Source organism: Gymnoscopelus braueri (genome assembly GCF_963280865.1).
Source record: "Gymnoscopelus braueri genome assembly, chromosome: 17".
In the NCBI taxonomy this organism is placed as follows: domain Eukaryota; kingdom Metazoa; phylum Chordata; class Actinopteri; order Myctophiformes; family Myctophidae; genus Gymnoscopelus; species Gymnoscopelus braueri.
Window position 1 is genome coordinate 11,721,834 of NC_137617.1, and position 12,948 is coordinate 11,734,781.

Here is a 12,948-nt window from a genome sequence, read left to right on the forward strand (position 1 = left end):
TGCATTTGTACATTTGCGGAGAAGTACGGGCTGTAAAAATCGATAAAATACATGTACGTCCGATAGTCTTGATCTAAGGCGAATGTCTTCAGTGAGTTCGGTCAAGCTGTTGTGTCTGTCTGTCTGACTGACTGACTGACTGACTGACTGACTGACTGACTGACTGACAACACATCTGTCTTTATGCGACACATAAAATAGTGTACTAAATGGAACCAAATGCCATTTGTTTCTCTTTGGTACACTCTCAGAGTTGCATAACTGTTAGCCTTGGATCAAGACTATAGGTGTATGTAACCGAGTCTGACTTTTACTCTTGTGTCTATGATGTATGCAAATGTCTGGCTCGATAAAATACATCTATGATTTAGTACACTCTCAGAGTTGCATAACTGTATTGGTTCCATTTGTACACTCAGGGCAGAACTGTAAGGATTTGGTTCTATTCAGTACACACAAGAGTTACAGAACTGTAAGGGTCCATTTGGTTCTATTTAGTACATGCAGAGTTACAGAACTGTAAGGGTCCATTTGGTTCTATTTAGTACACGCAGAGTTACAGAACTGTAAGGGTCCATTTGGTTCTATTTAGTACACGCAGAGTTACAGAACTGTAAGGGTCCATTTGAAACCCCCCTCAAGGAACCCTGAGGGTCCGTGGACGTCACCCCACTTTAATAACCACTCAGATAAGGGACAAGTTAACCATACTAGTCCACATCTACAGTAATATCTACAGTAAATATCATTTACTAGGAATAATTATAATAATAATCATTAATTACACAGAAATGACTTAAAATGAGAGTGATGAAAAGCAAGCTGTCTTTGTATGAAGAATCTGAGAAAGTGATGAAAAGCAAGCTGTGTATGAAGAATCAAGACATGGAGGAACCTGCTATAGTTGTTCATACTGTATCACTGTATAATGTTGGCCTGTTAATGTTTATTGTAAATGTCTAGCATACAAAACCAGCTATGTATGTGCAATACTGCTCTGGAAGGCTCTCTACTGTTCACTGTGAAATCAGTGGTTCTCAAAACCTTCTCATGTCAAGGACCCCCAAATTGATATATTGTTGTGTTTGGCCGCGGACCCTCGTCTGGAAAGAGTTTGTGCCTGGGAAGGTACCCCCATAAGAGAAGAGTTGTGTTGAAAAGTTTCACACCCTCGTCTGGAAAGAGTTTGTGCCTGGGAAGGTACCCCCATAAGAGAAGAGTTGTGTTGAAAAGTTTCACAATTATTCCCTAATTTTTCACAAAAATAGGCAATCTACAAGTTCACGACACGTTGTGTCGGTTGTGAACTTGTAGATTGGCTGTTTTTGAATAGCCAAAGTATAGGGCTAAAGTGGTGAAACAGAATTGAATGCTATATTAACTGGGGACCCCCTGGCTGGACCCCACTTTGAGAACCACTATGTTACATAGTTTGGGTGATTTTCTTTCTTTTTTTTACCAGGATGGACTAATTCCACTCCTAACATCACAACCTTTATTCACTGGATGTTTTTTGAATGTTAGTGCGGGCACGTTTAGCTGTTCAAACCGCGATTTCCAAAAGTGATATAACATATTTATTGTCAAAGGCAGGGTAGTTTATATTTTTGGGTTAAAACAAAAACCTTTTTTTCTTCTTAAAAGGTTAAAGCACTATATTCTGATAGTAATCCTTGCTATGGACTATAAAGTGTTCAATAACAGTGGTCTCCCTGTCTCTCCAGCTCTTTAATAAACAGAAAATACATTTTCAGGTAAATAAAACAATTCAGCCAACCAGGAGAGAGTACCCATTTTATCAGCTTCAGTTTTATAATGTTCCAGTTCCAATTATCGAGTCTCAATTACACATACAATATTGTTGACATTTCTTTTGGTTTGTTTTATAGGTTCAATTGGTAGAAAAACACCATGAAGGAACAGGATGTCAAAAGAGGGATCACTGTCCTCTGGGAGACGCTGCAGTGTCCCATATGGTCAGTGTCTTTCAAACAAAGAACCAGTGATGGAAGAAGTACTCACATGTTTTACTTAAGTAAAAGTATCAATACTGCAGCAATGTAGATATACTCTGTAGTAGAAGTTCTGTATTCAAAATGTACTTGAGTACTAAAGTATTGGTCTCAAAATGTACCGTACTTAAAGGACCAAAAGTAGAAAGTACTCATTATGCAGAGTTTTCAAATGTATATATATTTTTTTGAAAATAGCAGATCTTCAAGCTCACAATGCATCGCGACACATTGTAAGCTTGTAGATTGGCTATTTTCAAATAGCCAAAATGTATATAGTCTGTGGTTAATGTATTTTTTGTAATAATAATCTAAATCTACAGTTGTAACTCGTAACTAAAGTTTTCAAATAATTGTAGTAGAGTAAAGTATAATATTTGCCTCTGAGATGTAGTGTAGTTGAAGTAAAAGTACTGAAAATTGGAAATACTATAGTTAAGTAAAAATACCTCAAAATTGTACTTAAAGGGATTAAGAGGACAATATCACGCATTAAAGGACAATTCAGTCACCAGAACCAAGGACGGGTGTTTTCAAGCAACTTAAAAACTACTAGTAGACGTTAAAATGACCCCAAACATGATTGAAAGCGAAATATCCCAAGGGAGGCACGGTGGCGCAGTCGGTAGCGCTGTCGCCTCACAGCTAGAAGGTCCTGGGTTCGATTCCCGCCGGGGGATGCTGTGGGCGCTGGGGGCGTGTCTTCTCCTCCGCGTCATCAGCGCCCATACCCTAGGTGGGGTTGGCGAAAGGGCCTACTCTGTGTGGAGTTTGCATGTTCTCCCCGTGTCTCCTAGGGTAGTTAATACCCTCACAAAAACATGTAGTAATCCTGGTCGCTATACCGCCTCCCCCATGACAGCCGGGGCGCCTGATGGAGGGGAAGGGAACTGGTTGGAATAACGTGTTCCTTCCACGCGCTACGTCCAACCAGGGAAACTCCCCCCTGTCAGGTGACAAGAAGGTCAGTTGGCTCTCATGCCTGAAGGAAGCATGAGCTCGGCCCTGGCCTCCCTACTGTGGGGGACTGGTGTAGTGCTGGTGTAGGGCTGGTGTAGCGCCCAGGATCACTTAGGAAATTGGCACCGGGTGAAAAAAAATGGGTTACAAAAATCGCGGGATAAAAATTTAGTTAAAAAAAAGAAAGCGAAATATCCCTTTAAGCACAGTACTTGAGTAAATGTACTTATCTACTTTACACCACTTTAAAGAATCACCTTCGTCCAATGCAAGCACTATATACTTTGTTTGTAATAAGTCAGTCATTTACATTCCAGTTAACTCTATAATATTTCTGTACTTTTTGCATTTTTTACAGTCTAGAGTTGATGAGTGCACCTGTATCCACAAAGTGTGACCATCACTTTTGCAAGTAAAGAATCTTTTTAATCTTGATATCCTATATTTATTTCCTTATATAAACGTGATCAGTCGTTTTCTTACTGCAAGAATGTATTTATTACACAACCTCATCAGTTGCATTTGAACCATACTTTATCTTCTCTTTTTCCACAAGACATTGTATTATGCAGCTTTTTCGAAGCAGTAAGCAAAAGGAGGCCAGCTGTCCAGTTTGCAAAAACAAAATCACCAGAAGGTATTCTATGACAGAGGCGGATACACTGAATACACAGAAATTGTGAAGGGCACTGACGGTTGTTATGCCGGTAGTTTGAAATGTTGCTGTGTGATTCTAAAACAAGTATGTGGTTGTTTGACCCAAATAGGAGTTTACAGGAGAGCGCAGGATTCCAGAAGCAGATAGCTGGATTGAAGGACATAATACAGGCATATGAACAGGATACCGGCACAAATTGTAAGGACTGGCTGCATTACTGTAATTGTTTTGAATCCATTAAAGGTTTAATGACATTCACTTTTACACCACATTCAAAGTCTTTGTCCTGGTCCTTCAAAAGTGTACAAAAAGTTTTAAGTGAAAATTCCATTCCAGTGATCAATGGCAGGTGTTTTTCTCTCACATTTCTAAAGCCTTTTCAACTGCAATGAAAAAAAAAATCTTTGCCTGCGGGTGTCGCTGGTGAGGGATTTTGCCTGTCAATCATCGCCTCTGCTCCGCCCCCCCCAAAGGAAAGGAAAGGATAGGGGAGGGGAGGGGCGAGGAGGAGAGTGGGCGGGATTAATCGACAGTGACCTCACTGTCGAAGGGCCAAGCTCAGATTACTTTTCAGCCTAATTATTCAGAAAACCCCAGACCACAGAAAATCCACTGAATGTTCTAACTTCAGGTTTTTTGGGTGTAATTGAGGTCATAAAACCCCAAATAAAACATTGAAAATAAAAAAAGTGAAAATGAATGTCATGATACCTTTAAGACGGGGAACGTATCTGTGTCATTTTCAGATTTCTTTGGCTATCCAAAAAAGACACCGAGTGCCGCACTATGGGCTTGTAGATCTGCAATTTTTAACTCAAATCTTTGCTTCTGGGGATTCTACAAATGTCTTCTAAATCCTAACCTGTTTTTCTTTTTTTTTAAACTTATGTTGCAAAATGTATGTATTTGTCCGCGGACCCCCATCTCAAAATGTTTGGTTCCAGGGATCCCCCCCAGAAGCAAAGATTTGAGTTAAAAATGTATATATATATATATATATATTCAAATATTTGCACACATTTTCACAATTCTTTCCCCAACAATAGCAGATCTACAAGCTCATAGCCGCGCTATGAGCTTGTATAGCTGCTATTTTTTAGTAGGCAAATAAATCTAAAGTGACACAGATGAGTTCCCGGATTGGATGGGTTAAGGCTTCTATACCGTAGAAGGGCGATGTTGCCTGAGTATTGCTATCACTCAGTGTTTACACACTCATTCTCTCAGCATCTAATCACGATTATGACGTTTTACATTGTTACACGATTAATTGTCACACAAATAACGTAAGTAAGGTAAGTTAACAATTTAATTGTGTCGTTGAACACTGGGAACATATGAATAAAAATTACATTTCTGTTTGGCTTTTAGGCATCGTAAACGAAAGGTTCACACTGCACCGGGCAGATATGACAAATAACCTACATCAGTTAATAATTTTTCGACTTAAAAAACATGAATGGTGGAAATAGCCGATATACAAGCTCAAAAGGCGTCACACCGTGGAATATTTTGAGCTTGTAGATCTGCTATTTCCCCTATTTTTGACAATGTTTGAAAATATATGAATATTTTTCAACGTGGAAATGATAATGACGATTATGCAAAAAATAATTGCGATTATCTGAAATGATTACGATCAAGCGATTATGTAATAATTGTGACAGGCCGAGGTTCAATGATTGTTTTTCCAAATATTGTAAACAGTATGTTGGACAGAAACCTCTTATCTCCATATTTCAACTTTTTGTGTTTTTTCTTAACACATTGATTGCCAAGATCAAGTTAACTTTTTTTTTTTATTTTTTTTTTACCCAAAGACCAAGGAGATATGATTTTTCGAAGATCCAGACTCCTATCCACTTCCTTGTTAACTTAAAACTTAAAATTTCTGTATCTCGGCTCCTGAGTACTTTTTTTTTCTGAATGAAAAATCTCTGGCATAAAACTGCAAAAAATCTGAAATAATTCTGTCAGGCAATGTGTTAAATGAACGCCCTACTTGATCATACTACAGCGTCACACAAAAGCATCAAAAGTAGCAGATCCGCAAGCTCGAAACGCGGCGCAAAGCGACACTTTTTGAGCTTGTAGATCTGCTACTTTTGCTATTTTTGAATTTGAATCCTGAAAAGTAACAGCTTTAGACATATGAGGTCCAGCAGGTCATTACATTAGCAATTTCTTTGCATGTAAAACTGTCTCTTTTTTTTTATTGTCTTGCTTAATAATGTCTGCTTATAATGTTGCTTTGTAATCTGCAGACTTGACTGGAATGCCCCTGCGAAGACAACAAACACTGTAAGAAATGAAAAAGAACTCAAATCGAGTCATTCAAACTTGCACCCGTGTTCAGTTATTTTGTCCAGTGCTATTCTGGACAATATTTTCCCAATCTTAATCTTACATTTGTGCAAATCTTTGAATATATGTTTTAAAAGCGAACATCTTTAACTCCGATCTGTGCTTCTGGGGGGTCCCTGGAACAACTTATTTTGATATGGGGGGGTCCGCGGCCAAATACATATCATTTTGGGGGTCCTTGACATGGAAAAGTTGGAGCACCATATAGCAACATACTGTAAGGATTTAGAAAACATTTTTAGATATGTATTTGGCCGCGGACCCCCATCTCAATATGTTTTGTTCCAGGGACCCTCAGAAGCAAAGATTTGAGTTACAAATGTTCGCTTTGAAAATATATATATTCAAAGATTTGCACAAATTTTCTAGATTTTTCAAAAATAGCAGATCTACAAGCTCATAGCACTCGGTGCCACGCTATGAGCTTGTATATCTGCTATTTTTGAATAGCCAAAGAAATCTTAAAATGACACCGATGCGTTCCCGGATTGAATAGGTTAATTAATTTTGTAGATGGCTAAATAGATAGCTAATGTTAGCATGCATTTCCTTTCTGCACAGTGTCACGGAGGCTACATTGAAGAAAGCTCCCTGTCATGTTGACGCATCTTGTCCTGCAGCTGGCCCTGACAGTGGTGAGAATGAAGAAATAAGCCCTTCAACATCCATCAACACTGTAAGAGGTATGCAGTCTAATGATCTGTACTCATGTTTGATCTAAAAACAGTTTTCTAACCACTTAAGCCCACTTTCGTAATTCGTTAGTTCGTTGTATGACAGTGTAGTGTGAAAATAGCCGATCTGCAAGGTAGTCAGATTTCGGTGCTCCATAGCAGTGGTTCTCAAACCTTTTCATGTCAAGGAGCCGGAAATTGAAACGTACAGTATTAGGCCACGGAATATTTTTGAAACATTATTTTCAAGAAAAAATAAAGCAGATCTACAAGCTCACAACGTGAGAACCCACAGCTCCAATCCAAAATGATCAACAGTTGATTAAACGATACATAAATGCGAATGGAACTAGTGCTGAAACTATCAATTATTTTCATAGCGAATATTCTGTCGATTACCTTCAATTAATCAAATAATCTATTAAGCATTTAAGCATTTTTTTATACTTCACTGCACAGCGGTGTCGTGCAAAATAGTGAAAATAGCAGATCTACAATCATTTCTATTTTCACCTATAATGCCATGCCCAAAATAGGGATTGATTATCAATCTTGTATTGGCTTTTATTAACACATCGATTACAGATTTTCTTTTTATATCGATTAAATCGATGAGTTTAACTGTTGCACCTCTTAAATAGCACAGTTCTTACAGTTCTTCTATGTACTCCTTGTCCTGGCATACATGCAAGTCTAGACATCATGGACACGTGCTGAGTGCTGACCTTAACTCATTCAGTGCCCGGCTTATTTATGGCAGTTTGGCTCTGAGTGCCACAGCCAAAATTCATTGTAAAAAAAAAGTGCTTAGGAGCCGAGATTTGTTTTGGACGTCTTAGATGTCCAGTGGCACTCAGGGCTTATGTTAAAACGGACGTCTTAGACGTCCAGTGGCACTGAATGAGTTAATATGAACCAGGTCAAATTTGCTAAATAATTATTACATTTTTAAATTAGATTTTGTGTGAATATCAGAATTTGACATTTTATATACTGTACTACTGTCTTGTAGTTGCTGCACATGAGGGCCAATGTCTGATAAAGATGAGATAATAAATGATATACAGTATAGAGTATATTATACATTTACTGTATAACTTCTGTTTGTATGTTGTGTTCTGAAGGAATAGTTATTTGTCATTTCATCCATTTCCTCCTCAGCGATGGATGACTTTGCAAGGCTCATGTGTCTTGTGGACTCAAGTCCCTTTAAACCAACTTCAGACAAGGAGAAAGAGATTGACGTGCAAAACAGCCCTCCTGGAGAGGCTTCGGAGCCAGCTGTAGCAACCGAAATGTTAGAGATTGTGGAAAAGTCCACAGCAAGACCCAGAAGCAGGGGTAAGAATAGAATCTCACACTTAGGGAATCCCTCGTCTGACCTGGTGTTGATTCCAGAAGAGATGCAGCAACTGCCAGTTAGACGGTCTCTAAGGAACAGCAAAGATACAGACCCGGAACCTGACGTCGTTTTGGATCAGAAAAAGAGGAAAACTCTGGAGAGGGTCTCTGAGTGGCTCCTGAAAATTCCACCCGCTGAAGCAAATTCCCAGGTTGAGAAACCTGCTGAAGAAGACACTGTTCACACGGAGAGCCCTGATTCTCCAGCAGGAAACTCTTCCACAATCTCGACGGCACAAATCGTGCCAGATGTGTGCGCAAAGAGAGCGGACCGTGCTAAATGCCTCGAGGAACAGGTCTTCGGGGTGGTCTATGGTCGAGGGCAAAGAAGGCGCAGCAGCATCTATCCACAACCAAGGGTGTTTGTAGACCCACCTGTCCCTCCAGCTGCAGCACCTGAAGGAACGCAGAGCCCGAAAAAAGTCACCAAGAAGAGAAAAAGCAATATTCTCACCCCTGCTGATTTTGTGAAGAGGAGTGTCTTGGAGGACCAACTGGGAATATCAGACCTGTCAACAGATGTCATTTTAAAAGAAAATACTTTGACTGATTCTAAAGGCACGGACAGGAAGGGACTTGAAGAAGAAGAAGAACCGAGTAAGTTGCCAGAGAATAACAATAATGAAGGCCAAGGTGGAGAGGACAGCCCTGCGTTTGAAGTTGTGTTACGTCAGCCAGAGAGAACATCAAAGAAGAGGAAGATGGACACCTGGCAGGCTGTAGACAGCGATCTACAAGAACAAACCAAGGCAGCATCGGACAGCAGCACTGAAAAAAAGAGTGCTGGGAGGAAGAGAGGTAAAAACGCTATGCTAGATAAGGGCAAGATGGTCAAAATACCAAAGCCCCTTGTTATGGTCAGCGCCAGCGAGGGCAAAAGCAACTCCACAGACAAACCCAAGGTGGTGTCAGTAACAGAAGAAATACATGCTGAGATTGAGAATTACCCCAGCAGCGAGGAACCTGGCACTCCACTCATGAGGACTACCAGGAGAAGTAAAAGATTAAAGGGCCTCATTGAAGAAGTCCAAGGCAGTCGCAAGAAGGCATGTCCTCCCCAAAACATTAAGGCCAATGTCTCCAGCACAGACATGGTGAAACAATACGAGGACGCACGTGCGAGTACAACATCTGATGACACAACTTGTCAAAATAGAAATGTGGCGAGGTTGCCTCAAAGAAACGGTTGTGTTGTAGACAGTGACATAGGAGGGATAGAGAAAATGGAGTCTAGCGAGAGCATGTCTATCCATCTGAGAACACAAGAAGCTGTCAAAGAGTCCGTAGCTGAAGTCCCAAATAGCGGAAGTCCTCGTGAAGCCAGCGACGCCTGTTCCGTGGCGATGGTCCCAGATTCTACGAGTCCCACCAAAACAGCTGTGCAAAATTCAGCCAGTGAAAACGATATTCAAGAAAAGCCTCCTCCAAGCACAACTCTGCTCGAAAGAGATCAGATGGAGACGTCTGCTAATCGGAGCCAGTGCGTTGAAATGGAAGAGGAGGACAAGAAGAATGACAGCGAGCTGGACACGCAGCAACTGCTCAAGAGCTTTAAAGCCGCTAGAAGAAAATCTTTCCATCTTGGGAGTTCAACCTCGAAAACAGGGCAATTTAACTCAGACAAATCAGCAGAAGTGAATTGCGACATTGATGCTGGAATCAAAGATAAGGCAGACAAAGTAACAGAAGTGAATTGTCCTGTGGACTCTGGAATCAAAGGTGCGACAGAGCAGGATTTCATAGGTACAAAGGAACACCCACGTTTGAATTCAGACAAAGTTACAGAAGTGAACTGTCATGTCGACTGTGGAACCAAAGGTGCAACAGACCAGGAGGTCATGGGGACAAAGGAACACTCCATCATCCAAGATGAGGTGTTACTAAAAACTCAAAACTCTTCTTGTGCGGATTTGATCCCCCCTTCTCACTCCCCCATTCATAAAAAGGAGTCGCGGCTTAGAGCTCGAAGGGGCCTGAAGAAATCGTCTATTGCCAAATTGGATCAAGTCGTGGTGGATAGTTCAATCCCTGATGCCAGCGGCAACACTCAGGATGGTGTTGTGAACGGCCTTTCTGATGATAATGTCAGTAGCGTAATCACACCTAATATTGTGGCAAAAAGTCAAACCGAAAGCCCAAATGTCCTCCACCATGCGGCCGATTCTGGACTGCTCTTTCCAGCCTTTTGTGTGTCTGAGGAAGACATGATGAACAGGACCCCAGCGTGTTCAAAGCAGCTGGACAGTATTCTACAGGAAACTGGGGAAGTCAATCAGTGTAGCGTAAAATGCAGCATTTTGCCGGACTCAGTTTCCGTCCCCATAAAACCATGCACCGAGGACATAGTTGAACATATGGCCAATACAGAAAGCTCCTTGACCCCCGATGACCTGATACCACCAGTTGTTCAAATGACCCGCCAAGCAGTAGAGATCAGCCAGGTAAATAGCAATCATAGCGGTGACTCCCCTATCAAGACCAGTACAAGAACGAGAAGAGCTCATAGGTTGCAGTCATCATCAGAGTCAGATTTTAGTGTAGGGAAAGACAACCTGCCTACTTCTGCTCAGACGTCTGCTTGCCCATCTTTCGCGGAGCAAGAATCTTCAGATTTGCTTCTAGGCCAAGGTCAGAGTCGGGGAGTTTCCGAGGAACAAAATGGACGTGGAAGGAATGGCACACATGTTGCAGCCAGTGCAGCAGCACAACAGGGTCATCCACGCGCCGTCCCCAGCCCAGACTATATGATTTCCAGCCAGGCCTCTGTGGACTTGTTTGGCACCCCAGAAGACTGTAAGTAAAAATGTTTATGAATAAAACGTTATTTTGTATATAATATAATCATATTTTAAATCAGATGCTTTGTTCAAGGATGCAGACTGTATGATCTCTGAAACAGGGCTGTCACGATCATGACATTTTACTTGAAGATTAATTGTCACTCAAAAAAAGAGTGACAATTGTGTTTCTGTCATTGAACATTGGAACATATTTAAAAACAATTGTTTGGCTTTTCGGGTTAGTAAACAAAAGTTGCAAAGGGCAGATATGACAAATTATTGATTTCAAAATATTGCTGTTCATCTTCGAATCACTCATTGATTTTAAGGCCACAAATATAGCTCTGACTTGCTTTTACTTTATGAACCCTCAAGAAGTCTCAGGTCGTCCGAGAACGGTCAACTAACTCTTCTTCCAGTTAAAACTAAAACCTGTTGAGGCAGTGTTTTATTTAATATGTCGCACACTGTTGGAGCAACCTTCCAGATGATCTAAGACTTGCGCCAACACTGACTACTTTTAAATTCAGGCTGAAAGCTATTACTTGTTCAGATTTCCAGCCTACTTAAATACTGATAAAAGAGTTGAAGGTAGGGTAAGTGATTTCCTTAAAATAAGTGTTAAATAGCTCTATATTCTGATATAATAACGAAACCTCAGTCAGTCAGTCACACTTGATCTCAACTTCCACATGGGCATTCAACATTAGCATATGCACACAACCACGATGCCTGTTTTTCACTTTCCCAAAATCTCTCTCTTTCTAGATCCAGTACACGGTAGTTGTTTGGTTTCTGATGAGGAGTGTGATGAAATGGTGCCAGGTTCTCTGGGGTCGGCCCAGCAGAGTGGATCTCCCTGGTAAACAACACTTCATACACTACATAGCTCTACTGGTAAACAATAACACACAGTACCTCTACTGGAAAACAATAACACTACAGTACCTCTACAGGTAAACAAGAACACTACAGTACCTCTACTGGTAAACAATAAGCACTACAGTACCTCCACTTGTAAACAATAAACACTGCAGTACCTCCACTGGTAAACAATAACACTACAGTATCTCTACAGGTAAACAATAACACTACAGTACCTCCACTTGTAAACAATAAACACTGCAGTACCTCTACTGGTAAACAATAAACACTACAGCTGTGGTTCTCAAACATTTTCATGTCAAGGAACCCCCAGATGTATATGTAATTTTGGCCGCGGACCCCCCCTATCTGAAAATGTTTTGTGCCCCAGGAACCCAGGAAAGCCCCAGAAGAGAAGACGGGTGGGACAGGTCATATCAGACACAGAGTCAGAAGTTGACGGTGAACTGCAAGGTACCCCCCCAACACACACACACACACACACACACACACACACACACACACACACACACACACACACACACACACAGACACACACAGGCACACAGGCACACACACACAGGCACACCCACACACAGGTTTGTATCAACATTTTGTATAATTTATTTTTTGCCATATTTTTACCGTAAGCCAAAGAATTGCAGATTAGCTATTTTCCGGTGCATGACACCAGCGCCAAAACTAAGTATAATCAAGCATAATTCTAAACCTAACCTCTAAATGTCTAACCCTAACCCCCAATTATTATTTTTTGTAATTCAAATGTTTATTTGTTTTTCAATATGGTACAAAATGTAACTCCAGTGGTACAAAGCAGCATACAGCATAAAACAACAATACAGCCATTCCCAGAAATAAAAACAAAATACAAAATAAATGCTGTCTAGCAATCCCAATATCAGAAAAGGTTCATATATATCCAAAATCTGTCCCATGTGTCCTTCATCTTTCCTTCTCCATTCACTCTACCCAACATATATTCATATGATGTAATCTTAATCATTTCCTCATTCCATTCTTTAAGCCCAGGTGACTTAACCCCAATTTTCATGTCAAGTACCCCTTGATCAATATGCATTTGGCCACAGACCCATTTGAAAAGATTTTGTGACAGAGAGATCCCATGAGAGAATATTTCTGTTGTTAGATTTAGAACATAATTCTACAACTGTGTTACTGTAGGTGGTGTGTAGGTGGAGTGTGGAGCTAGACTA

The 12,948-nt window shown here is 40.7% G+C and overlaps 1 protein-coding gene across 2 annotated transcripts in view; it reads left to right on the plus strand.

Moving 5' to 3' along the window:
• LOC308105364 (uncharacterized protein) overlaps positions 1–12,948 on the plus strand; it is a 54,609-nt gene that overhangs the window by 645 nt on the left and 41,016 nt on the right. For both annotated transcript variants that reach the window (XM_080456038.1, XM_080456039.1), the window contains exons 2-10: positions 1,890–1,976; positions 3,331–3,384; positions 3,529–3,609; positions 3,740–3,828; positions 5,895–5,931; positions 6,556–6,677; positions 7,830–10,862; positions 11,618–11,711; positions 12,105–12,187. In XM_080456038.1, the coding sequence (XP_080312164.1) occupies positions 1,912–1,976; positions 3,331–3,384; positions 3,529–3,609; positions 3,740–3,828; positions 5,895–5,931; positions 6,556–6,677; positions 7,830–10,862; positions 11,618–11,711; positions 12,105–12,187 (3,658 nt within the window). In that variant the 5' untranslated portion in view covers positions 1,890–1,911. The remainder of the gene's footprint in view (positions 1–1,889; positions 1,977–3,330; positions 3,385–3,528; positions 3,610–3,739; positions 3,829–5,894; positions 5,932–6,555; positions 6,678–7,829; positions 10,863–11,617; positions 11,712–12,104; positions 12,188–12,948) is intronic.